This window comes from Cervus canadensis, chromosome 5, assembly GCF_019320065.1.
Source record: "Cervus canadensis isolate Bull #8, Minnesota chromosome 5, ASM1932006v1, whole genome shotgun sequence".
In the NCBI taxonomy this organism is placed as follows: domain Eukaryota; kingdom Metazoa; phylum Chordata; class Mammalia; order Artiodactyla; family Cervidae; genus Cervus; species Cervus canadensis.
In genome coordinates, this window is record NC_057390.1 from 68024090 (window position 1) to 68051881 (window position 27792).

Here is a 27792-nt window from a genome sequence, read left to right on the forward strand (position 1 = left end):
CTTTATTTTCTTAAGAGGAGTATGTGTGGAATCCCTGTTCACAGAAATTAGATTTATAATGATGAAGTAAAAAACTTTTTAAAGTTATTACCATCATCAACTATTAGGTTTTAAGAAATCAGATTATTCCCATTTCACTTAAGTGAAGCTCATTGTTTCTGATGAAAAACAAACTTAAAAATAAAGAAACAGGACTGGTTTTAGATATACCTTTTTTTTTTCCCGATTCCTGGCTGGGAAGATCCCCTGAAGAAAAGAAAAGCTAGCCACTCCAGGATTCTGGCCTGGAGAATGCCATGGACTATATAGTCCGTGGGGTCGCAAAGAGTCGGATACGACTGAGTGACTTTCATGTCTATTTTCCTGGGGAGGCACTAACCATCAGGGAAGAAGAATAGAAGTCAATTTTAAAAGGTGTTTCAGATGAATTCATAACATCAAAGGAAAAATGCTTTCAGTAATATGTAAGTTAAAAAAAATAACGGCTGAAAAGTTATTCATACAAAGGACATGTATGCATGTGACAGAGACAGATACTGGGAGTAAATACACTAAAATAATTAACATTTTAATACTCATCTCTTAACTGTGTGATTACGGGTGTGTTTTCTTGGTACTTATCTGTATTCTATACAATCTGTCATTAATAATAAAAAAAATACATTATTTTAATTTAAAAATCCAATTCTCTGAGGAGAGTGCTGAAGAGAAAGAAAATGATAAGGAGAGGATGGTGGAGCTTCCCCGGTGGCTCAGTGGTAAAGGATCTGCCTGCCAATGCAAGAAACACAGGTTTGATCCCTGATCTGGGAAGACTTCACATACCATGAGTCTACTTAGCTTGTGCGGCACACTACTGAACCTGTCCTCTAGAGCCCAGACCACAATTACTGAGCCCATGTGCCACAGCTACTGAAGCTCATGTGCCCTAGAGCCTGTGCTCCCCAAGAAGAGAAGCCACTGCAATGAGAAGGCCATGCACCGCAGCTAGAAAACAGCTCCTGCTCAACCCAACTAGAGAAAAGCCCATTCAGCAGTGAGGATCCAGCATGGCCAAAAGTAAAAAAATAAATAAAATTATATATAAAAGAGTGAATTTAAAAAAAAAGAGGATGATGAAGAGAGATGACCGACCAACCAAAGACAATGAATAATCTTCAAAACCGATCATTAAATAATCCTCTGAGTAAGCAATTTTTGAACGGAAATGCTTCGTATTCAATTCAGTACCTCATTTTCCTAAAAGCATTTTTACAAATTCAATTGAGTAAATCAAAACTGGCAACATCTGCTAAATGTTATATTTGCCATTGGATTTCAAAAAATAACTTGGTTTGCCTTTTTTTCATTTGTCTTATGAGAGTGAACATTTTAAATGTACCTTGTTTATACTTTCAAGATGTTCTGTTTTTCTACAACTGTGCTTTAAAAGCCTTGTTTATAACACATGCCTTCAAAATTGTGTGTGTATGCATATGTGTGTATATTAATACTCCTCTCTTTAATACACAATTGTTATAGTAGCAACACCTTTGGAAAAAAATAGATGAACTTATATAAACTGTCATTTTTAGACTGGGGACCTTTCTACTATCTCCCCTTAGGAAGTACATTTTACAAAGAATAACAGTATCTTCATACCTCCTAAAATGCTTCCATGGCTGGTAAGTAAAAATAGATAATGGTGTAAATATAGAGTTTTTAACTCATGAGCATATAAACCAAGTTCGCACTGAAATTTCTGGTAATTTTCTCATATTCACTTGAAACCATACATTGATGTACCCTTTGAATCCAAGCTGAATAACCCAAGAGAACCATAGATACCATTTCTATATAATGTTTACCCTTACTTCTTTCCACCTTAGGAAAATCTATTGGAATTTAAAATCTAGGTTTTCATAAGAAACAAAAAAGTACATTGTTTTTAACATTTTATTAATTTTTTAATGTTACTGAAAATTTTATTATTTTTATTATGAATAATAATTTTTAAATTCTGTATTCTTACCAACAAAGTAAGGGGTATTTACAGTCCACTAAAGATTTTTAGTTTTGCTTCGAAAGTAAAGGACAAAATGATATGTAGGATAACTGTCTTTTGCTTCCAGACAGAATGGAATGACTTTGTATAAACCAGCATTCTCAAAAAAAACAACCAGAAAGCCAGATATCTGAAGGTATTCAACATCTGCTGAAGCAATGAAAACTGGTGGGGCTGAGAATTCAGAGGAGAAAGCATTAGAGAAAGGTATCTCTGGGATATTTACAAACTCTGGGCACAGGAGGCAAGCTGATAAACCAAGTTTTGCACAGCACAAAGCTGCTGCTGGACTCCGAAAAATCATCAGAAGAGTCCTGAGAGACCTCAAACATGCAGCCAGTTCCCCTCAAGACATCTGATAAGTTCTGGGCAGCCCAGGGCAAGAAGCTAAAATTTAAGCAACTACTTCTGAAAAGCAGAGCAGAGTTATCAGCAGTCTTACAAAGCAAAATTTAGAATATGAGATCTGTCAGGACAAAGATCCATGCTGTGAGCATTTACAATAGTCAGTATGTTGAAGCAACCTAGATGTCCATCAACAGATGAATGGATAAAAAAGTTGTGGTACACATGGACAATGGAATATTATTCAGTCAAAGAAAGGAACAAATTTTAGTCCCGTTCTAGTGAAGTGGATGAACCTAGAGCCTGTTTCCAGAGTGAAGTAAGTTAGAAAGAGAAAAGTAAGTACGGTATATTAACAGATACATATGGAATCTAGAAAAATGGTACTGATAAACCTATTTGTAGGGCAGCAATAATGACACAGACATAGAGAACACACTTGTGGACACTGCCATGGAAGGAGAGGGAAGGATGAACTGAGAGAGTAGCACTGAAACATGTATTATCGTATGTAAAATAGATAGCCAGTGGGAACTTGCTGTAGGACTCAGGGAGCTCAACTGGTGCTGTGTGCAACCTAGAGGGTGGGAGGGAAGTTCAAGAGGGAGGGGACATGGGTGTACTTATGACTGATCCATGTTGATGTTTAGGAGAAGCCAACACAACATTTTAAAGCAATTATCCTCCAATTTAAATAAATTTAAGATCCATGCCATGTGGGTACTGGAATAATTTGATAATGGGTAGCCTTTCCCTTCTCCAAGGGATCTTCCCAACCCAGGGATCAAACCCAAGTCTCCCGCATTGCAGACAGATTCTTTACCCGCTGAGCCACAAGGGAAGCCCAAGAATACTAGAGTGGGTAGCTTATCCCTTCTCCAGCGGATCTTCCTGACCCAGAAATTGAACTGGGGTCTCCTGCATGACAGGCGGATTCTTTACCAACTGAGCGAGCTATCAGGAAGTCCAAATAACATGTCAGTATATTTTAAAATACTTTATTGGCCCAAGCATTTTGAAGGGTCTAGGAATATTGACCATGCCAGATTCTCGGTTAAAAATCCTGAAGAGCTCTACCTCAAGAGCAATAGCAAACCAGAGGTAGACACATCCTGACAAGAGCCATAAGTCAGCCTCAACCCAGCAGAGTCCCTGTCCAGATTAAGGTGATCCATCAATGCATATCTGCCTATGATATGATGAACCTTCTAGAAGGGAACGATGAACCTTCTAGAAGAAGAGAGCATAAACAACCAAATAATATGTTTTTAAGTCACTGACACTTAACTATCCATGGATCCGATAAACTTCTCCTCGACATGTCCCATAGCACCCTGTGCATACACCTCTATTCCTGTTCATATCACCCAAGGCTGCAATTCTGTTCACTTACTTGTTTTCAGCATTATGTCCAGCTTCAGGGTGAAAGATGACTCTTTTATAGGTCTCCAATGAAACATTAAACAGATATTTGAAAAATGCAGAGCATCCTATTTTATAATGCATTAGTGGCCATGGCAATGGACGTGTCCAGGAGCGGGAGCACCACACACCTGGATGGCATTTTTCAATAATAGGCCATGCGGTCCATCTCAGCTTAGTGCTTTCTTCACATGTATTTCAAATACTTTTTATGTACACCAGGTATGGACTGTTTTGAATGGACACATTCAAAAGATGTCTTCCAGCACAGAGAAGAGCAGGGGAGGAGACACAAGATGCTAGTACAATACTCTTTATACACTCACATTCCATGTGAGCAGAACAGTGAAGGAATTACACAAGTGCGAAGTCAGCAAAGGAATTACACAACAGTAGCTACTACCTGTGGTAGCATTAGGTTCCCTACCCTGAAGACGCTTGTCCCAAACACAAGATCATCACCTTCTTTAAATTAGGAAGTCAGATATCAGTGGTTTCTAACACACGATAATTGCAACACATTCTTCTCATTTAAGCGTATGATCCACCCTTCCTCCTTTATGCAATTTTATTTTAAATTAAAGTGAATTATCACTGTTACTTTGAGGGGAAAGAATTTCACAATACCTTCTGAGGCAGTTGAACACACCACAGGGTGTTGCAAAAGCAAGGCTGAAAAATCACTGCTTCAGAGTTTCTGTTAACTGATTTTTATCCCCCAAATTTCTCAAAACTTGAATTTTTCTTCTAGTTTGAATTTTTCATTTAAAGCATTTCAGTCTTGGAAACCAACAAGTCCCTTAAGGAATACAGAACCTTGAATGCAAACTGTTCATCTAATCTCAATGCACCCGGCACTCTTGTAGATGCTAGGATACAGCAGGAAACAAAACAAACTCTATTCTCTCAAGAAGCTTCCGGTCCAGTGAATAAACATGGTGATCATGTATCCCAGTTCCCCCAGGACTGTCCCATCTTAACAGTGAACATAAAAATCCCAGAAAATCCCTCTCTCCTGAACAAGGGCATTTGGTCACCTGAGCAGAAATAGATACCTAATAAATAGCCCCAAATTTATCAAATGGTGAAAAAGTGCAATAAAAAGACAAATAACCCAACTTAAATATGGACAAAGGATTTGAATAGACATTTCTCCAAAGAAGATATTTAAATATATATAACCACCTCATATATTTTTATTAACCTTCTGGGTATCCTATAAGCTACTTCAAAGTACTGTTTGGAAAGATACAGGGTACCCTCCAGAGCTGTGTAGACTTTACCCAACTAGCGAAGGTTGTATCCAGTTGTTTCTCTAGGCTTTCCCAGCTCACTCACTAGTCTAATGAAGCAGCACTGGGTAGACTGCTTGAGGTCTGAGATTAACTATAGCTAAAGACAGGTGTTCCCCTAGATGTGTGATCTTTCTTTTAGACATAGTGCTTTGATTTTTTGGGCTGTTCTTCTGTAGCTAATTTCTCAAAAACATTTAATGGTAACTCCACTCAAAACTAAACATCAGATAAGTGAAGTTATAATATAAACTCCAACACAACAATATAAATCTAGGTCAATTTCCTGAATATAAAACCAAAAAGTGTAATAAGATAAAACTTAAAGCCCTTTACAGCTTTTAAAGTCCACACTCTAGTCAAAACAAATAAATAAGTATATAAATAAATAAATAGAAAGATAAGGTCTAATACACTCACAATCCTTGCCAATATTGAAGATGTGCCTTGCAAATTTTAAAGGCAATTCCAAAAAAATAAATTGTAAACATGTATTTCTTATTGTTTCCATCAGTTTCCTCTTGCTTCATCTTAGCTTAAAGCCCCTTTCCCACCTCCACCTAGATCTCTACAACAGTTCTCAATTCTCTTCCTCAATTTCTTATAATCTACTATATTAACCACACTACTGTTAGACAATTCTCCATGCTTCATTTCCTTCAGTGACGCTTAACCTAGAATTCAACGCATTCCACAATCTCACCCCACTTTATCTTTTTAACCTTTTCTAGCCCTTCCTTATATTAACTTACTCTTCAGCAAACCTGTCAAGCACCTTATTCTACAATATATTATACCTATCATTTGTTTATGTCATTCCCTCCCCTTGAAACACTCTCCAACATACTGCCCCCACTTTCACTGTATTCTGCAAATATTGATACAAATCTCACCTCCACAACAAAGCCTTTTCTGACAAGTATCCTTAAACTTCTGGAGCACTTAGCCTGTTATATAACTTTGGCATTTAGCATATGCTACCTTCCACTGGGCAGGTTTAATACAGGAGAGATTTATAGGGGTACTTCTGCCTTATTTTCTTCAGGTAAGGCCTTCAGCTTCAACATGGGGTGAATTTGTAATACAAAGCATTTAAAGGGAAGTGAAAATCGCTCAGTCTTGACCGACTCTTTGCGACCCCATAGACTATAGAGACCATGGATTTCTCCAGGCCAGAATACTGGAGTGGGTAGCCTTTCCCTTCTCCAGGGCATCTTCCCAACCCAGGGATCGAACCCAGGTCTCCCACATTGCAGGCGGATTCTTTACCAGCTGAGCTACAAGGGAAGCCCAAGAATACTGGAGTGGGTAGCCTATCCCTTCTCTAACAGATCTTCCCAACCCAGGAATGGAACCAGGGTCTCCTGAATTGCAGGCGGATTCTTTACCAACTGAGCTATCAGGGAAGCATTTAAAGGGTCCAAACTTAAACTAAATTCTTTTTTCAAAGCTTCAATTAAATTTTTTTTGGCATTTCTTTTCTCTTTTTTTCTTAAATTTTTTACTTTATACTGGAGTATAGCTAGTTAACAAAGTGATGTTTGCTTCGGGTGGGCAGCAATATCCATTCTCCCCCAAACTTCTCTCCCATCCAGGCTGCCACATAACATTGAACAGATAAACTACAATTAAAAAAAAAAATCACCTAAAGTAGCAGTTTATGTGTAAATATTAGAAATTTTGTAACAAATCCATTCTACTCTTGTCAACTGTATTTTTACAGTTGTGTTCCAAAATTTAAGACAATTCTTTAAGTTTGGGTTAATACTTCCTGTTTAATACTTCCCTTTTTAAAAAAGGGAGGGAGGACAAGATTTCAAAGCAAATTCTCAAACTTTTAATTACAAAACTTCAATGCGGCAAAAAGTTTTACAAGAAACACAACTAAGAACAAAGTTTTTGAACAACAATAGAGCTTCTTATGGTACAAGCATCATAGCAAAATCAAAACTTGGGAAAGAAAAGAAATAGACATTTTGTCTGGTCAGACCTTTTAAACAAAATGGCATATGTTTTTCTCTACCAGCCATGAAAAGCACACTTTTTATACAAACCGCATGTGCTCCGACAAGTATCAATTCTACCACCCCTTTCTCTGCTTTAAATCCAGAAATATTTTACTTCAATTACAAAGTTTTTGGTCTTGCTTAATAAAGAACACTTAATCTGGTCTTTACCATTCTGATAATAAGACTGAGATAATGCGCATACAAGTCCAAATTTGCCACTTTCACTTCTATGCAAAAAAAAGGCCTCATGAAAAGCCGAGAAACACTCCCCTAACAAGTCCTGTGATGAAGTGTTAGTAAACATTAGAAAATTGATTGCAGGCATGAAATATTAAGTTAAAACAAAGAAAATGTTTTCAACACGTCTCCTTAAGCTGAAGCAACAATATTTTAACCAAAAGGCTAGAGACTTTCTTTAATTCAAAATAGTCTGCAAGTAAATAAAGCTGCAATGAAGAAAAACAAAAAAATTTTATTTAAACAATTTTGGCACAAAACGAGTTTACTTATTTCACAGGATAGAGGGGAAAAAAAGGGGTGGAAAAAAAATCTATGTGTTCAGCAAATGTATCTGTTAAAGACTAGGCAACTTTATTTTCCTTTCAACAAATAAAGATCATCCGAACACAGAACACGCCTGTAGTACTCACATGCAGAGCTGAGGGGTCTGGCAGGAACTCAGCATCTTCTCCAAAGATAAAATCGGGAGGCAGCTCTGGGTACTGGGCATTGAAAATTATATCCCCTGTAATACAGAAAATGTCAGTTCTTATTTCCTTGCAAACATATGAATGATCGGAGCAGTGCATCAGAAAAACTTCTAACAAAAATACTGAAAAGCACTTTCATTCAGAAACAAAAAGAACTGATACCTTGTTTTAAATTAACATTCACAACATGCAGTCAAAAGTGCTACCTCCTGATACACTATCCTGGAGAGGGCTGGCTCGCCCTCCTCCAGGAAGATCTTCCCAACCCTGGGATCAAACCTGCCGCTGTCTCCTGCGTTGATCCCCAGGCAGGTTCTTTACCACTAGTGCTACCTGAGAAGCACATAAATACAAATACCAAGGTAGAAAAGTAGAAACAACTACATCCACAGCACACGCAGATTTTGTTAATAGCAAACATGACTGTCCAATCACTGCCTGCTAATTAATAAGCCTTTATCAAGGGCTGATTTTCTAAAGATAAAGTCCTGGCCTTGAAGAAATTAAGCATACAAACCTTTGGTATAATAGAAAGAACCTTTGGCTCAGAAACCAAAAAGTCAGGTTTATATTCACAAGATTTCCTAATTATTTATTAGTTCAAGTCATTTGGGCAAGTTTTAACTTTTTCAGTATTCAGATTCCTCATTAGTTAAAAAGGAGATATAGCAGTACTGACATCACAAGTTTGTTATGAGGGTAAAAAAGATAGCATGTCTAGCCAGATGTCTAGCATACTGGAAGCACTCAACAAGTCACACAGGAGTATTACTGCTGTTATTACTAGTATTATATTCAAGCATAAGACAAAAACTCCTTGGCAAATTGGTCCTATAAGTTCTACCTCTTTGTTCCTCCCCTTTCTCCTTCTTTAACTTCCTTTTCTTTCCCCTCTGCTCACACAAAGAATCAGTCCTCATCATTCCACTAACAGATAAGCATATCCACCCTCTCATACACATATTGGGTTCTAGTGTTTAAGACTGTATCTACTTGTATATATGCACACAACCGCTGCACCCAGGTACACACATAGTGTTATATCAGTCCAATCATTTTAACTGCTCAAACAATAATATCTTGGTAGTGACGTCTAAATTTAAACATTCAGACTTCAGTTTTCATTTGAGCCTAACTAATCCTGTGTACTATAGATTTCACCTTCAAACTCAACCAAGTCTAAAAACACGTACATGACTGTCACTTTTCTCACTCCTCTCTTCCCCTAACTGACTTCCCTATTTCTAAGGATGGCACTGCTACTCCTTAATCACCCAGACTGAAACTTCAATGTCATCTTTGACCTGACCCACATCCTTATACTCTTAGAAAACAAGGCATCTCAATTCTTCCCCCAAAGTGCTTCTCATATACTATTTCCTACTGCTAACTGCTCAACCCAGGCTGAGATGACTTAGTCCATATGTTTGTGCATCCAAAGAACAGATATTTGAACTCTCATCTAGGCACTATGCTGAGCATGAAAAAGCAAATGAAGAACTCTGTTCTTAAAAAAGCAACAGACTAGAAGAATTATTACCATACCCTCCTAAGTGCTCTCCCAATACCTCCAACCCATACCACATACTATCATAAAGCAAATCTTCTTAAAGTACTGCTGTGCCTCCAAAAATTTCAAATGATTCTCTAACACAGTAACATTAAACTTTTCAAAATGGAATTTAAGGCCTCCAAAACACAATGTTCCTTATTTATCCACCCTTTTCTTTAGATATCTAAAAGCCAATACTAATTTTCTATTCCAACCAACATAATCTACTCACTGACCTCCAAACTATGACACCTAGTTGAAATGCTCTTTCTCTTTGCTCAGTTCTTATTCATCCTGTGTGAGCCCCTTTAATTACCTTCTCTTGTATGAAGCCTTTCCTAATAAATCCAGGAAACACGGATCCTTGTTATTTGTGAAATTCAACAATACTGATCAGTTATGCCATTGAGTGAGAATACTTAACTGGAGGCTTACACTTAAGTGGCTCCATTCATTTTACAAATTCATAATAAACACATGGTATATGTGAGGCATTATGATATACATCATGTCGATACAAAGATGGTTAACCTCAAGGAGCTCACATTTAGTAAGAGGGACAGAACAGATACACTGAAGCACAAATACACAGCAGTACAAAGTAAGTACATATACTTGATCTTCCTACATATCATATCTTACACGCAGTCAGAGAATAAACATGCTCTTATACTGACTTCATGTGTTTGACAGGGCAAAATACAATACATAGAGAATATATTCAAGAAATGTTCAATATATGAAAGAAATTCTATTTTCTGAATTGGATATCTAAGTACTGACAAAATCTAGAGTAAGGAATAAAGTATAGAAGAGTTACTTTTACCACTTTCTGTAGTGAATAAATCTAAACAAGGAAATACACTCATCAGAAGTTTGGTGTAGAGTTAAATTATCAAAAGCAATAAAATCACTACCTTTCCTTCACCCTATTACCATCTCCGGTTTTTAACTATATCTATTACAAATTATAAACCTCCTTCAAATGTGCTAACTATAAAGCATTACCCCAAGCTAAGACTAAGAGGCAAAGATAATATAAACGTTCTAATTATTCATTCTTACTCAACTATACTCATAAGTTAATAAAACAGAGGCATTGAAGTTTTGGGGAAAGCCATGCTAGAATCTATTGTGCCTTGATGCTCAAAAAATAAATAGCATGCTAAATTCCAATAGAAGAAATTTTGTTACTTTTGTTACTACAGGAGGACACAAAGCTGGATTTTCAAGTTCTCAAAGGAGCATTGTCAGTAATACATATTTCCAAACCACTAAACACTAGGAATCTGATCCAAGGATATCTACTCTTGCCAATTCTATTCAACACTGTACTGGAGGTTCTAGCCAGGGCAATTAGGCAAGAAAAAGAAATGAGTGGCATCTATATTGGAAAGAAAAAGCAAACTTATCTCTATCCACAGATGACATGATCTTGCATAAAGAAAAGCCTAAGGAATTCACACATGCATACACACAATGAGAACTAATAAACAAGTTTTGCAAGGTTCCAAGAATACAAGATGGATGTATAAAATCAATTGCTTTTCTATACACTACCAACAAACAATCCAAACATGAAGTTAAGAATATTTACAACTATATCAAGAAGAATAAAATACTTAGGAATAAACTTAACAAAAGAAGTGTGAAGACTTGTACTCTGAAAACTACGAAACATTGTTGAAAGACTTTAAGAAAGCCTACATATATGGGAGATGAACATCTCATGTACATGGATCAGAAGACAATATTGTTGAGATAGCAATACTGCCTAAATTAAGGTACAGATTTAAAGCAATCCTGCTGGCTTTTTCCTCTCGGGGCACAAACTGACAAACCACTCCTAAAAATCATATGGAAACGTAAGGGATTCTGTATGAACAGAAAGTAATCCTGAAAAAGAGCAAAGTTGAAACCCTCACACTTCCCAATTTCAAAACTGATTAGAAATGCACAGTAATTAAGACAGTGTGGCAACAACATAAAGACAGACATACAGATAAATGGAATAGAACTCAGAGTCTGAAAATAAATCTTCTGTTTATAGTCAACTGATTTTTGACAAGGGTGCCAGGACAACTCAATGGGGTAAAAAGAGTTTTTCATAATTTGATACTCATAAGGTTGAGACTAAAGAAAAAAATGAGAGAGAAAGAAAGAGAACATAATAAGTGTTGGTGAGGTTGTGGAGAAATCAGAACCTTCATTTATTGATGGTGAGAATATAAAATGGTGCCATCACTTTGGAAAATAGTTTGGCAAGTCCTCAGAATGCTAGAGTTAAGTCATGGCTCCTCCTAGGTATATACCTAAGAAAAATGAAAATACATGCCCACACAAAAACTTTCACATGAATATTTGTAGCCGTATTATTCACAATAGCCAAAAAGCAGAAACAATCCAACATTCATCTGATAAAGGGATAAACAAAATATGGTATATACATAGAATATTACTCAAGTATAAAAAAAGATACTGATACATGCTACAATGTAGATAAACCCTGAAAACTTTATGCTAAGTGAAAACAGCTGGACACCAAAGACCATATATTATATTATTACTGTATTATTCCCCTTCTATGAAATGTCTAGAATATAGAAATCCATAGAGACAGAAAGTAGATCCATGGTTGCCAGGGGCCTGAAAAGGACAGAATAGGGAGTTAACTGCTAATGATTTCAAAGATTCTTTCTGTAGAGATGAAAATGTTCTGGAATTAGTCTTGATAATTGCACAACTTCATGAATATATTAAAAACCACTAAACTATACACTTCAAACAGTGAATTGCATGGTATGTGAATTATATTTCAATAAAGCCATTGTTGTTGAATTTTTTACTCTGATGCAAAAATTCACCTCACTTTAATCCAAACTTAAACACAAATAAATTAGAAGGTGTTTACTCAATGGTTATGAGTAAATTACTTTTTATAAATAAAATCATCTTGAAAATGCAATTGTAGAGTTTTCCATTTAAAAAAAAAAAAACTCTGCAATGAGTCCTTTTTAAAAGCAAATAATGTTTTTATAAGATGAATACTTACAAAGATCTTTATTTTTCAAGAAGTTTCCCAATGGGTTTTTTTTAAAAGAGAGTTCTGGGGGGTGTTAATTTTTTTAATCTAAAAAAAAATTTTTTTAAGCTGCCAAAATTATTTAAATATACAAAAAAATTTTTTAAGGAAACCATGTATACCAATGATTACATCCTCAACTGTAACAATCCTTTTAGAGAGAGAGACATTACCATACTACACAGAGTAAAAAATATTATACAAGTAATTTTCAAAACAAAAAATAAATTTAAAAGTCTTCCAGAATCTCACACTCTTAAACACTTCAGAATTTCTCAAACTCTACCTTCAACCTCAAAGAACTCCTAAAATACTTTACTTTAATACTGTATAGCCTCTTTGGAATAAAATGCAGCATTGTTTCCTTGCTAGGAAGAATAGTCAGTAAATCAGTCAAGAACATTTATTAAAAACCCACCATGCACAGATGCACATATTGGACACCTGGGGAGATATACAGGAAGTAGAAAACACAGTCCCTGACCTCAAGACAGAGATGGTGGAGAAAAGACCAACACAAATCACGGAGAAGAGCAATAACAACGTGTTTCCTTTATTTCACCCTGGACAAGATGATAGGAACTCAGAGGACAGATCCCTTGGATACTGCTTGCTCCAACTTTTCATAAAAAGGAAGAGCAGGCAAGAGAACAAAGAAATAAAAATAGAATCAGAGGCGATATAAGGTGAGGTTTAAAAAAAAGGTAAGTAAAGAAACAAAACTCCTAGAATGGCTAGTACAACAAACACCTAACAACAAAATGGGGCTGTTTTAAGTCTTACTTTTCATGATTCGCTGAAAATTCACACACTACAACTGTAGGACCAATGGGGCAGAAATTCTTTTCTTTGAAAATATATGTCTACAATTCTTCATAAAAAGCACAATAGAAGCAAGAAAGTTTTTGTCTACATTCTTGTGTCTTGGCAGCTGACACTCTTTGGAACGTACGAGCACCATCTCAGGAAGGCCCAGTCACCAGAGCTGCAGAGTAGGCCACTTGTCCTCCTCCCCAGTTACAGAAGGAATGCAGCTTGTGCCAAGCTCCCTTCCTGATTTTCATCAATGAATAGTATCATGCTACTTCGTCTACCTTAAAGCTGAAATAACTGCCAGGAAAACATCGTTTCAAAGAAACAATTCAAATGGCAAATGACTGGTGTCCAGGGAAGCCCACCAGTGATGGAAGAAATATTCTTTTCAGAGGCTACATAAAATGACTATTTACTGAAACTCTCAACTATAGGAAGTAAGGGTCAGACAAGAGTCTTGTGGAAATGCCAGGTTGAAGGAGATTTTCATTGGAAAGGTAGGTTTAGGCAATAGTTTTACCAAAGATTTTGGAGAAGTAATTCATTTCCAAGAGTTAGTTCTAACTCCTGATATAGTGTTTCCTTACACTGAAATTTAACCTATCTTTCTCTGAAAATTTTATCTTTCTCTGAAAACTTCATCCACTGGTTCTTAGGAATTTATGGAACAAGTATAGGTTCACTTTAATATCATAGTCCTTCAATTATTCACAGGCAGTTCTTATGACCTCTCTTTCAACCCTACCAAGAGTCATCTCGTAACCAGGCTAAATATCCCAGCTTCTTGCACTACTTTTCTTATGACTTGGTCTCCATTTCCTTTATTACCATTTCCTCTCTCTTCTCTGCATGTGTACAGTTTGTCTACAGTCCTCTTTGAGGGTAATACCCAGAACCAAACACAAGATTTCAGGTGTGCTCTAAAGAACACAGATCAAGTAAAAAAAAATGAACAAATAAAAATCCATGCCTTCATTTTAGATACTAAACTTGTACTAACAAATATGATTACATATTGAAGTAGCTTTTTTGGTAGCCATATCAATGTTAACTCATGTTATGCTTCCTGTCAACTAAAAAAGCCCCCAAACTTTTACATATACACTAATGCTAAGACTTGGTCTTAATTTGGACACCTGATTTTCAGAAGCCATTTCAGGATTTTAAATTTACCCCTATTCCACTTCAATCTTGTCAGATTTAGCTCTCTAGTTTACAGTCCATCATACTATTTTTAGGTTTATCATTAAGAGATTTTTAATTTTGTTCAAGCTTTTTTCTGCATCTATTGGTATGCTCATACAGCTTATATTAGTCTGTAAACAACTGAAGTAACATTGATTTTCAAATGTTGAACCTGTTATCTATTTCTAGGATAAAACCCACCTGGTAGTGATACATTTTTTTCCCACTAGATCACTGACTAAATGGACATGAGTTTCAGCAAGCTCTGGGAGATAGTGAAGAACAGAGAAGCCTGGTATGTTGCAGTCCATGGGGTCACAACATGGAGTTGGACATGACTGAGCAACTGAACAGAACAGAACAGATTCAAGGTGCTGGTAACTTTTTTGAAGAGTTGTTTCTCTCTTCAAATGATGGATACTGGTTTATAGTATGTTTTATTTTTCCTGTACTTTCTCTGACTGGTTTTGCTATCAGGAAAATGTGGCCTTATAAAATCAGTTGGTAAACTGTGTCCATTTCAGTTTCTGAAAGAGACTGTGTAGAACTGGTGCTATTTCTTCCTTAAATGTTTAGTAGAATTCTCCTGAGACAATCTGGACCTGGAGTTTTACTTTTGAAATATTTCTTTTATAAACTATGAATTCAATTGTTTTAATAGATATCAGATTATTCAGATTATCTACCTCTTCCTGAGTGAATTTCAATAATTTAAGCCTTTTGAGGAATTTGTTCATTTAAGTTGTCAACTGAGTTGATAAAAAGTTAGGTTCAGGCTAAAAGTGCAGAACTACATTCTGTGGGCTTGATTCAAATGTCAGTATAGTTTTCAAAGCCTTTTAATGCTATCTTGGTTTTCCCCAAGTGTTTATTACCCAGAAACCAGTTGAGGACCTGGGCAAGAGGCTACACTACAGTCCAGTTCTCAAAGACCTTGCCCTATTGGTTTTGTCCAGTCCACACACGGGCAGCCCGAGGGTAAGTCTGAGATTCCACACACAAACTAAAGGGTGCTTTTCTCCAGCTCCCTCTGCTTCACGATTTCTCTCTATACTCTCTGGCTCCTAGGGGTATGTTTTCCTGGTCTTATGATAGAAAGTAGGAATTATAGCCTCCCCAAGTGCACTTTCTAAGTCTATGTCCACCTACAGATGAAAGAACAAAAGAAAAGAGTTATCCAGGCTGCTGCAGAAGTCCAGTTTCATTACCTGATTAGGGCCAGCAGTTTAAAAAAAGCTCCATCCTAAGCCCCGCTCAATCCTTTTGATCTTCTGACCCAAGAGAAAGGGTTTTCCTTGAAACTTCTTCTGTCTACACCCTGCACGGTTCCAGGATCCAGGGAAAGGAAGAAAGATAGGATGGGGGGCAGGAAATTCACCTCTTACCTCTATATGGGCCATTCTTTAAGCTCTTATCTCTCTTCTTAGTATCTATTATTTATTTTTCTGAGTCCTCAAGTAGTTGCTATTTACATTCTTTAGGTATTCTAGACTTTTTAATTGCAACCACTGAGAGAGATAGGGTGGAATACATTTACGTCTTCTTATCTGTAATTGATCATTAATCTTAAGAAATAAATATTTAATAAATAATCATAAATAAAATAATTAAGTAAACTTAATTAATTTTAACATATTTATTTAGCCAACAGATACAAAATGGTATCATTTCAATGCATAATCAATATAAAGGTAATTAGTGAGATTTTTATATTATTTTATTAAGATTTCAGAATCTGATGTGTCATGTTTACATCACACCTCAAATTCAGATTATTCTTATTTCAAGTGCTCCACAGCCATATGTGGCTAGCAGTAACCACACTGAGCAGCACAGAGCTAGAGGAACAAATAAAAGGAAAGAAGAGAACAAAGGGAATGAAAGGAAAGAAAGAAGGGGAGGTCAACCTTCCATGGCCACTTTCAGGTAAAATGTGCTCACAACTTCATAAGCAGCATATTCTGTTGCTGGACAGTTATTAGTTGATGGATAAAGTACGTTCTTACATAGGAAAAATATATATGCCTGTATATCACTTTTACCTATTCATGGAAATCCTACCCTAAGCATTATTCTACATGGCAGTCCCTAAATCATCTATCTGCAAATGACCTCTTCTTCAGATAAAATATGCCAGTTGTTTCAGTGGTTGGTGTACAATAAGAGACAGTCCTCAGGAAATTAAGCCTAAGCTACGTAATTCTTAGGTATATCAAAGGGAATTTGCTATGTTGCTGATTCTTAGAAACTTAGGGTAATTAGGGGTATAATGTCCCATCTTCAGATGCTATAATATGCTTTAAATGAACCTTTACCCTTGAATTTCTGTGTTCTTATTTCAGTACATAAAATAACAATATCTTAAGCCAAATGCTGTGAATTAGCATTACTTATTGAGTAATAAATATTCTACTGCAGACAATTTTAGTTGTAATAATTTTCTAATGCATATTCACAAAATGTTTCATTAATATAATTTATTACCAATTCTTTTTTAATGACTACAATGTATCTGACACCATACAAAGAAAGTAAGCTTTCTCAACCTTTCTATGATTATTTTATAGTTTTTAAAAGTAGTTAGGAATCAAATATAATTTTTAAACAGTCAGTAATGATGACTGTCATGAAACAGTGAAAAACTGATGTTAATTAATTTAGGTATAGCCTCTAAACTGCTATGCATTTACATTTCACTTTCTGTGAACTAAATATCATATTTGGGTGGATAAAAAGGTTAATTTAGAAGTACAGAGTAAGTAACTTTGCACTTACAGAGAAGAATAAGAGACACTGTCATTTGGAGGACACTATAGAAAAAATCCTGAAATGTGAAGCAATACCAAACAAAACAGTAAGTGATTATTCTATACTTGAAGAAGCTCAACAAAAAGAGTATGTAACCACTGAAGTAGTTACATACTGTAAAGATTTAGGTTGAACTGGCAAAATGAAAAAAGAATTTTTTTCTCATTTTCTAGAGAGATAATCTTGACTTATTAATTCACTCAATATCTCAAAAAATATTAACCATATACAATACTCTAAGTCATGTCAGTAACAGAAAAAAGAATCAAGAAATTCTATTTCAATAAAGCTTGCAATCTAGGAGATACGAAAATAACTATAAACACTGACAAATTATTGATTCAGTATAGGATTAGCCAATAGACACTAAAACCATTTTACAAAATCTTGTTGAGGAACCAGATAGTTTCGAACATCACCCCCATGGATACTAATAAACTACAATAGAAAAAAGGCTATCTTTATAACAGAGAAGCCTGGCAGATACTACCTTAATTTAACCATGTGGTCAAGCTTAGCAACACCAACAATGGAACAGGCAACATGGACCTTATGAAGACCACACTGAGGACATAACATCACTTGTTTAGACAGTTTGACAAACATGTTTAAGCTAAATGCAGTCATGAAGAAAAACAACCAGACAAACCCACAACCAGCCTAGAATCTTCAAAACCATAGATATCATGAACAAAAAAAGAAAACAATAACAAACAAAGGTTAGAGAACACTTCAAGATTAAAGAAAATAACAGAGAGATGAGCAGTAAGGACAGTGATGATTCTTCCTTGGACCACAGATCAGCAGAAAAAAGCTTAAAGGACATCATCAGACAACTGAAAATATAAATATACGCCACATATTAGATAATATCATTGCATCAATGTTAAATTTCTTGCGTGTGATAATGGCAGGAGATTCTGTAGAAGAAAAATGTCCTTTTCATCAGAGATATATACTGAAGTAGTACGTGTGAAATATCAAAATGTCTGCAACTTACTTTAAAATGATTCTACAAATAATGAAGACATATAGATATAAATAAAATCTATAGCTTCATACATCTGCACATGTGTGTGAGTAAGGAGAGAAATAAATATGGTAAAATGTTGACAACTGACAAATTAGATAAAGAGTTTACAGATATTCATCGTACAGTTCTTCCAAATTTTTATAGATGTTATTTTTAAAAATAAAAATTTGACACAAAAAATGGTATAAGGTTAAAACAGATTAGTGTCACAGTAAACAGACAAATAACATGCCATGGAAATTCTGAAAATGGAGTAATTAGTAAGGAATGTAAGAGATGGCTTCATCAAAGAAGTGGCACTTGAGCTGTGTGTTAGATAACAAAAATGGCTCTAAAGGAAAAAAAAATTACAAAATACATTAATATATTCTCTTATAAAAAGTGAAATAACACAGAATATATACCAAAAAATTAAAGAGTGAAAAAGATTTAAAAATGAATCTATGAAGGGAACATCATGAGCAAAAAGCAGAGTCGCAGGAAACCCAAAGCACATGTAAAGAAATGTAGCAGACACCTCCAGGGCTCCCAACACACCCCCTGGTTCCCCCAGCGCAGCACTCACTGCAGCTCTGGATTCCACCTGAGCTTCTTAACCTCAGTCCCATTGACATCTGGGGCTCCATACTTTGCTGTCCAAGGCCACCCTAAAAGAGGGATGTTTAGCAATATCCCTGGCCTCCACCCACTAAATACCAGCCAGCAGTACTCTCCTCTGCCCTTGGCTGTGACCATCAAAAGTATCTCCAGATACTGCCAAATGGTCACTGGGGAGCAAACCAACCTCCCTGCCCCAGACCCCACTCCCATTCCCCTACCTCACCTCCTAATTCTGCTACACACCCCCTACACACACACACACACACACACACACACACACACTAAACTAAACTAACAGCCACCCAGCTTAAGTAACCTCACCTATTTCCCTAAGGGCATTCTCTGGCCTAAAAGAGAGCCTGGCCAAAAAACAAAACAAAAAACAAAAAGGCTACAAAAAGTGAAAGTGAATGACACTAAGACTAAAGGATGAGATGGATATATAAACATTCCTTGCCCTTTCCTTGGGACAGTATGGAAGAGTTCTACAGTTGGAACACAGGAAGTATGGTTTAACCCCATTTGCCCACAGCAATAACGCACTCATTTATACACCTTTTTTTGGCTTTTCTGCCTCCCTTGTCTCTCTTCCCTACTCGCTCACTATGTTTCCAGGGATCACCTTCCAAATAAACTATTTGTACCCAAATCCTGTCTCAGGCTCCGCTGTTCTAAGTATCCAAACTTAAGGCAGAACATGTGGCTGTTCAAAGAAAGGTACGTTCCTCCTGGAAAAATGAAATGTTTAACCATGACTGGGTGGGAGTTTCCATAACCATTTCGCTGACAGTTTTTTGCTCAGGTCTCTGTCTGAGCCCCTACAGTTTAGTGTCATGAGACTGGGCTTCAGTCCTTCCACTTCTAATCCACAACCAGAAAAGGAATGTAGAATCCCTGTACCCAAAGGCAAAAAACAGAACAGAAGGCTAAACAAACAAACCAAGCTACTTCAAATAGAGAAGAATGGTTCACACATTAAAGCTACCTCTACCAACTTAATCAAACCAAAGTGTAGGTTGAGACCTGAGAGAATCTGGCTCATCAACTTACTAGAGACAGACACACAACTTTGCAAAGTGCAACAATTTCCCACAAAGAACTCCTTTCCCAGTTGTTCCCTGGAAGGAGAGAAAGAGTGAAAAGGCTAGCTGGAGGCCCAGGGCAAAAAAAAGTACAAGATGAGCCTGGAACATCTGGTCATGCCAGCAAGCAAGAAAGCTATCAAAGCTTTTGGAGTCATACTGAAAAGACTCAGGAACATCACAAAGAGGCTCTCACTAGCCAAAGATGGGTCGCTTCAAGCATCAACAACAATAAACGTACTGGGCTGAAACACATTAATAACCAACTAAGTCAGTCAGTCCCATGTGCTCAGTCGTGTCCGACTCTTTGTGACTCCACAGACTGTAACCTTCCAGGCTCCTCTGTCCATGGGATTTCCCAGGCAGAAACATGGAAGAGTTTGCCATTTCCTCCTCCAGGGGATCTTTCCGACCCAGTGATCACACCTGTGTCTCATGTATTGGCAGGCAGATTACCACTGTGCCATCTGGGAAACTCCAATAACCTGTTAACCACGAGTTAACAATGAAACACTAAAACAATCACATTATCTTTGAAAAATGCAAAGGAAACTACTCATTTTGATAACCAATATCATACAAGATACACAACAGTGAAGGAACATGCTAAATCACATGAAATCATCAAAATTCAGATGGGGGAAAACTCTGTAGGACAAATGCCCCAGTTTCTTCACAAATAGACTGAAAAACAAAGAGAGAAAGAAAACTGAAGAAGGAGGAAGAGGAGAAAAGAGAACAGGACATAAAAGACCATGAAGAGAAAAAGGAAAAACAAGAGAAAGAAGGAAGGATGGGAGATGAGATGACTGTAAATAACGCATCAGCCTATTATTGCAATGCATACACTCTCACTATCCAAACAAACTGTGAACACACAAACACATTTGTTTACATATGTATGTGTGTATCTGTGTGTATACATTGACTCAAGGAAATCTAAATATTGCCTGGTAATGAAAGATTGTATTAGCCTCTTTAAACTTGTATTCTCCACAAGTTCCATATAGTTCATAAAAATCTTAAAACACAGTCAAAAATACAACCCTAGAGTATTTCATTTAGAGACTTTTCAATGATTATACATATTACTGAAAATCTCCTTAACCATTTTTTGGTTTATTAACATATGTATCCAAAAGAACATCAAGAGATGTGGTCAGACTTTCTGCTGAAATTATTTCCTAGGTCAGCTGATATATCAAAAATAAGAAATGTTAGTTTGGCATAACTTGTTTCTAAGTAAACCTATGCCAGCTACTAAACACGTAACATGTTTTAAATGCTCTCAAACCATTTGCTTAACAATCAGCTCAAAAATTAAAAAGTAAATAAAAAAACAATCAGTTCTTGAAGCTTAACCAGCATCAACACAAAAATTAATCTGTCATTTTAAGAATATATCTCTCTTTTTTCTTTAAATACTGGGTCCATGATTTTCCTCATCTGTAGTCTGCTTATTACCCACCATTTCTCAACCCTAATAATTATTTGGTAATTCTAGTAATTCCAGCAATTCCATTTTCCAAAAAAGATCACCACTATAAAAAGAATCTTGGTTTGGCTAATTAATTCAAACAAGAATTCCACTAAGCATTCCTTTTAGTACCATGAAGCTGTCATACAGATGAGGAAATAAAGTTGTTTTGTCTCTGGGACAAAAAATATTTTTTGAAGAGCACTCTGCAATGCTGTCTTATGAATGATAAGATTCCCATTGATTACAGTAGCTATATATCCACTTACCAAAGAAATTGCTACAACTGGTAGTGGATTACACGACATCAAAGAGTCTACAGCTCTAAAAATAAAATTCTTTTACTTCAGTTAATTATTAGGATGACATAAGATCTAACAAATCAATGTGTCTCATAAGAGGAATTACAGCAAGACTAATAGGTTGAGGGTAGAATATTCTATTTTAATTAAATTTGCTTTTGATCATATCTAATTTCTTTAAGATTCCTTTTGTTTCATAAAATAAAACTGAGTATTTTATATTTAAAGCTTATGCTAAGGTCAAAATCTTTTGATAATTTCATTTCTAAATAAACATTAAGTACATTTTTAAATGAAAAGCCAATTCTTTCATTCAAAAATACCCAAAGAGTTTGGCTCTACATAACTGATCCATTTTATTATCTTGACTTTAAGTTATCTTGACCTTTAAATTTTCTTCCCTCATCTTTCCCACATTAAAGAGAAACCATCCAAGTGATTTTGAAAAGTTGCTCAAAATTGATGTTTAATTTATGATCTGACTGCAAATTAAACAACAGATTTTATTATATCACAAAGATATAATTAAGACAATGAAAGATGTATTAGGCCAGATAATAGATCTGAATCATAAAGCTATGTTGCTAGGTCAAGGTCTATAAGATAAGTGAAGATCACAGGCTTAAAGACACACACAGTAAAATCAGCATTTCAGACTATTCTCTACATCTCGGGGGTGACACTAAGCCTTTATCTCTCACAAACCTGATTAACTTCTCATTCTGTTTTCAGCAACTTCTGCTTGTGATTTCTGCCTTCAGAAACAAACAAAACAAATATATCCAGCCATGAGCTATTACTCTCCAAGTGTCCAAGAGAGATCCACACAAAAGTGGAAGCATGTCAGTTAGTTTCCCAATCAGGTATTAGTCAAATCGACCACCACACCTTTCCCAGCTGATGTATGACAGAAGGCATGAGTGTTCGATGCTGTGTTTACTTCCTATTCAGCAATGCCACTGCTTGTCCTTATTTCCTGCATGACTTTCTCACCATGCTGATTTGCCTTTATCTGATCCTAATTGAAAAGCCAATTATGAGTGTATGGTAATAAGGACAGTAATTCTTTCCTAGCATGGTAACCGCAGGAAAAGCGTCAGGCTTGTACTCAGAAGTCTTGGATTTGGGTCCCTGACTTCCCAATTATCTGACCTTGTCACTTAGACTCTGTAAGTCCGCTCTTGTATCTGAAGAAGCAGAGCCACTGGCCCTCTGAGAGCTGTCGGGCAATTAGAGTGAGATCATTTAAGTATAAATACTTCGAAAAACATGGAATGCTACACAATTGCAAATACTTCTTTCTAATTCCTAGCTGAATTATATGAAGCAGAAATTTAAGGCTGATGTGGCCACAGCTTGACAAAGGCAAATAACACTTGCCAAAAAATCAGGAGAAATGACCACAGAACGCTAGATGGGGAGAAAAAAACCACACCAATCTTTCTTTCAATTCTGAGTTCACTGTTTAGCAATGTGTCTTCTGCTGACTGCACCCACTGGCATAAACCAGAGCACCAGCGGCAGAATCAAACAAGCATACAAAGAACAATTTCAGTCCAGGCCCCGTGCTTCAGCTCCCACAAAACAGGGCTTGGAAGATCGTGCAAAAGCCCACTCATAAATTTTCAGAAACTGTGAAAACCAAGGACTAGCCTGTGGAATTCATGAGAACAAAAAAACAGAATACTTCTCACTGTCAAATAACTCTGAAATGCCCAGCAGCTGGACCAAAAAGATGCTAAAAATAAATAAATAAATAAATAGTGAAGGATCCTTTTGAGTTCACACACGACAAGAGTCAAACAAGTCTAACAATGAACAAAAGCAAGTTGTGTAATCCATGGACGCTAAAGTGGCGGGGGGCGGGGGGGGGGAATCTATCCAAATGAATGAAAATTTAGAATGCTGAACAATAAAGATGAACAGATTAAATAAAATTCTTCAAAAGTAGATAAAAGAAAATGCTTTACAGAAAGCAAGGAATGATAAAATTCATAAAAATAAAACCACTATCAAAGAACAGTTAAAGCTCTAGCCAACATTCAAACAAAATACCCCCTGAAAAAAAAGAAAACTGAAAAATAAAGCAACAGAAAATAACAGTTTTTTAAAAGCGATGGTATCATAACAAGTTTTCTATTTGATAATTTAAATTCAAACTGATAATAACAAAGGACGGAGACAGTCAAGCACCAGACAGGAAAATTTCGCAAATCAGAAAGAAACAGATCAAGCAGGATCTGTAAAATCAAGTTATTTACATGCCCTGCCATTTTCAGGGAAGGGTTGGAGAGGTACACAAAAACAAGTCACAACATCTCAGAAGTGCCAAGGTCACTTCAACACAGTAAGGGGGGCGGGGGGGCGGGAGGAGGGGAGAAGAAATAGTGAAATCTAAAAGCACCTAACAGAGACCAAGTGAAACATAGTAGAGTCCTTTATAACACAGGGGCAAATTCTATCCTGACAATAATACATGAAGCAAAGGATTGATACATCATGGTTACTTTGTCACAAAAGTAGCACTCTTTTATCCAGTAATAGTATTTCAAGGAGGCTATAGCATCTCTCTCCTTACAACAGTATTAAAAAAATTCCAACTACGAATTAAATATTTTACTAAATGGAAAGCTACCTAAAACTTTCAGATTCCCAGACTCTGAAGAGTCCACTTAGACAGGGAGCATGTAATACTTCACAGAAATAAACTGACTTGCATGTGGCTGGCGGCCAGACTGCTGGATGGATACAGAAAACAATTCTTTTATGAAAGCAATGCCAACACTCAATTCATAACATATGCTGAGTCTTCAATGTGGACAAAAGCCCTCTGAAGGTCCTTACCTAAAACTGGAGGTGTGTTCCCCTTTTCTCTGAAGAAAGCTGCTACTTAAAAACAATGTTCCCAGGCAAAGGTAGGATCCTTTTCATTCCCCAAAACCACAGGCAGCTGTGTGTTATTGGAAATCCAGAAGAGCCATGCTGAGGTTCAGAACTCCCACACAGCCACGGAGGTCCAAGGCACCCCTCTGGGGAGGGTCTCCTGTACTTTTGAGGGTTCCAAGTACTTCACGCCGACAGTATGCACTTGAGGAAAGCACACCATAATGACTAAATACCAAGCTTCTGTCTTTCTTCACCAGAGTATCTGTCAAAGGCAAGACCTGACAGCAGGTTATCTGTACTGTCTTCAATACTCTCCATCAAGCAGCCAGGCCCTCTCCAGACCTTCTGCTTCTTGAAAGATGATCTCAACTCCAAACTCACCCAAACATGAAAATAAATAATTCAAAGATATATTTAATATATATACATATATAATTAATAATAATAGATCATCGATGTGAATTCCCCACCTTTTTCCCTCAAAATTCACCCATTTCTATGCGGCTTAATACCATCAAAACAAACAACCCAATCAAATAATGGGCAGAAGACCTAAACAGACATTTCTCCAAAGAAGACACACAGATAGCGAAGAGGCACAGGAAAAAATTTTCAACATCACTAATTATCTGAGAAATTTCAAATCAAAACTATAATAAGATATCACCTCACACCAGTCAAAACAGCCATCATCAAAAACTCCACAAACAGTAATCGCTGGAAAGGGTGTGGAGAGAAGGGAATCCTCCTGCACTGTTGGTGGGAATGTAAACCGGTGGAGCCACTATGGAAAACAGTATACAGGTTCCTCAGAAAATGAAAAAGAGACACACCATACGATCCTGCAATCCCACTCCTGGGCACACATCTGGAGAAAAACATCCAAAAGGGTACATGCACTCCAATGTTCACTGCAGTGCTGTTTAAAACAGCCAAGACATGGAATTAACCTAAATGTCCATTCACAGAGGAATGGATAAAGAAGATGTGGTATATATATATACTGTGGAATATTATTCAGCCATTAAAAAGAAGGAAACAATGCCATTTGCAGCAACATGGGTAGACCCAAAGACTGTCATACTGACTCTAGTCACTTATATCTTGTGATATTGTTTATATAAGGAATATAAACAGAAATGATACAAATGAACCTATTTACAAAACAGAAACAGACTCACAGATTTAGAAAATGAATTTATGGTTGGGGGGAAGGGGAGAGAGAGAGTTAGGGAGTTTGGGATTGACATGTACACACCGATATGTTTAAAACAAATGGGTCCACAAGGACCGATGTACAGCACAGGGAACTCTGCTCAGTGTTAGGTAACAATTGAAATGAGAAAAGAATTCAAAAAAGAATAGAACTGAATCACTGATTCAGTCCACCTGAAACTATCACAGCATTGTTAATCAACTATACTCCAATATAAAATGAGAAGTAATTTCCCATTTCTCTCCTAATCCTTTTGTCTTCTCCTCTTCCCTCTGCAGACCTCACCTCTGGTCTCTGCCCTGGGTCCCATCTCTGCCGCCCTCCTACAGGCTCTTAATCCACTCTTGTTCATCAGTGTCTGTATTCTAATTACTAAAGCTACCTAACGAACTGCCCCAAAACTCAGAGGCTTCAAACAACAACCTTCTTATTGTGCTCACAGACTCTGTGGGTTAGAAACCTGGGAAGAGGAAACGCCCTGGGAGTCCACTGATTAGGACTCCACACTCTCCCTGCCAAGGGCGCGGGTTCAATCTCTGGTTGGGGAACTAAGATCCCACAAGCCACAAAGCACAGCCAAAACAGCAACAATGAGAGAAAAAAAAAATAGAGAGAGAGAAAGCAAGAAAGAAATCTGGGTAGAATGCAGGTGAGTGATTCTTTTACTCTTCACAGCATTGACTGATATCACTAAGTGGTACTCAGCTAGTGGACAGATTAGTTTGAAGGGTCCAATATCTGGGCTGGGATAATCCCAAGGCAAGAACAGCCAACTGCAGTGCCTACATATGAACACTCCAGGTGGCCTGGCTACCAGACAGCACGGCAACTTCAAAGCAGTCAGACTTCTCATGCAGTGGCTGAAAGCGCCAAGCACAAATGTCCCTGCTAACAAGATAAAAACTCAATTATCTTTGATGACCCAGTCTCAGAGGTCAAACACCATTATCTGCATCATACCCTGTTGATCAAAACAGTCACAAGCCCATACAGATTCAAGGGGAGGAAAATTACACTCCAACTCTCGAAGGAGAGGCGGCAAGGTCTCACTGAGTACAGAAGAGCAGGCAGAGCAGGGGACACTGCCATGGCCATCTACAGACAACCGGCCACAGCCTCCCGCTCCACTGCCTGCTTTGCTTCAGTTTAAAATCATGCTCAGTCTAATCAAATCTCTCTTAAAATGTCTGCAGAGGGCTGTCCACAGTAGGCTTCAATAAACAGGGAAATTTGACAAAGGTAAGAGAATGAGCGAAACTTGGGGGCAGAAAGCAAATTATGTGCCCAGGGGATAGCAAGTAGACTACACTGGTAAGAAAGAGATGTTCAGAAGGGAGAGGGCAGATAAGAGATGAAAATGAAGGTTAGGGACAGATTGTTCAAGCAGTCTTATTCAGAGTTTAAAAGTGGGCAAAGAGAAATGTGAACAACGTTATGATGGTGCCAAACAGCGGAGGCCCTCAAGTATTGGGCTTCAGAATTTGGATTGAGGAGATGCTCACTAATGACTGGATGAGTGGATGGGCAGAAGTGCTTTGAGATTCATGGATCCTTACCTCTCCTTTCTACAGGAGATGGCCAACCCTGAGAAAGCAGGTAAACGGTCTGATATCTGAGGACGACTGCCTGGAACTTGTCTTACCAAAGAGTAGTGAAATTATACTCAGAAAAATAGAAAAAGGAGAAACAGGAAAATAAGAACAATAAAAAATTAACCGCAAAAGAAACCATTTTGCAATTTGCTCTACATTAGGATGACCAAATTGTCTGGTTTCAACAATAAGGAGCATTCATCCTTCATCATGACAGGCTTTAGGCATACTGTCAAGCAACGTATTTAATGTCTCACTAATCATTTCATGATCTGCTTCTCCAATCCATCCTGAAGATAGAATCAAAAGGGATGCTACCCTCAGGACAAATTCAATTTATTC

At 37.0% G+C, this 27792-nt stretch overlaps 1 protein-coding gene across 3 annotated transcripts in view; it reads right to left on the reverse strand.

Moving 5' to 3' along the window:
* BABAM2 (BRISC and BRCA1 A complex member 2) overlaps positions 1-27792 on the reverse strand; it is a 399480-nt gene that overhangs the window by 309580 nt on the left and 62108 nt on the right. For all 3 annotated transcript variants that reach the window (XM_043469051.1, XM_043469049.1, XM_043469050.1), the window contains exon 4: positions 7763-7857. In XM_043469051.1, coding sequence (XP_043324986.1) covers positions 7763-7857 — 95 coding nt within the window. The remainder of the gene's footprint in view (positions 1-7762; positions 7858-27792) is intronic.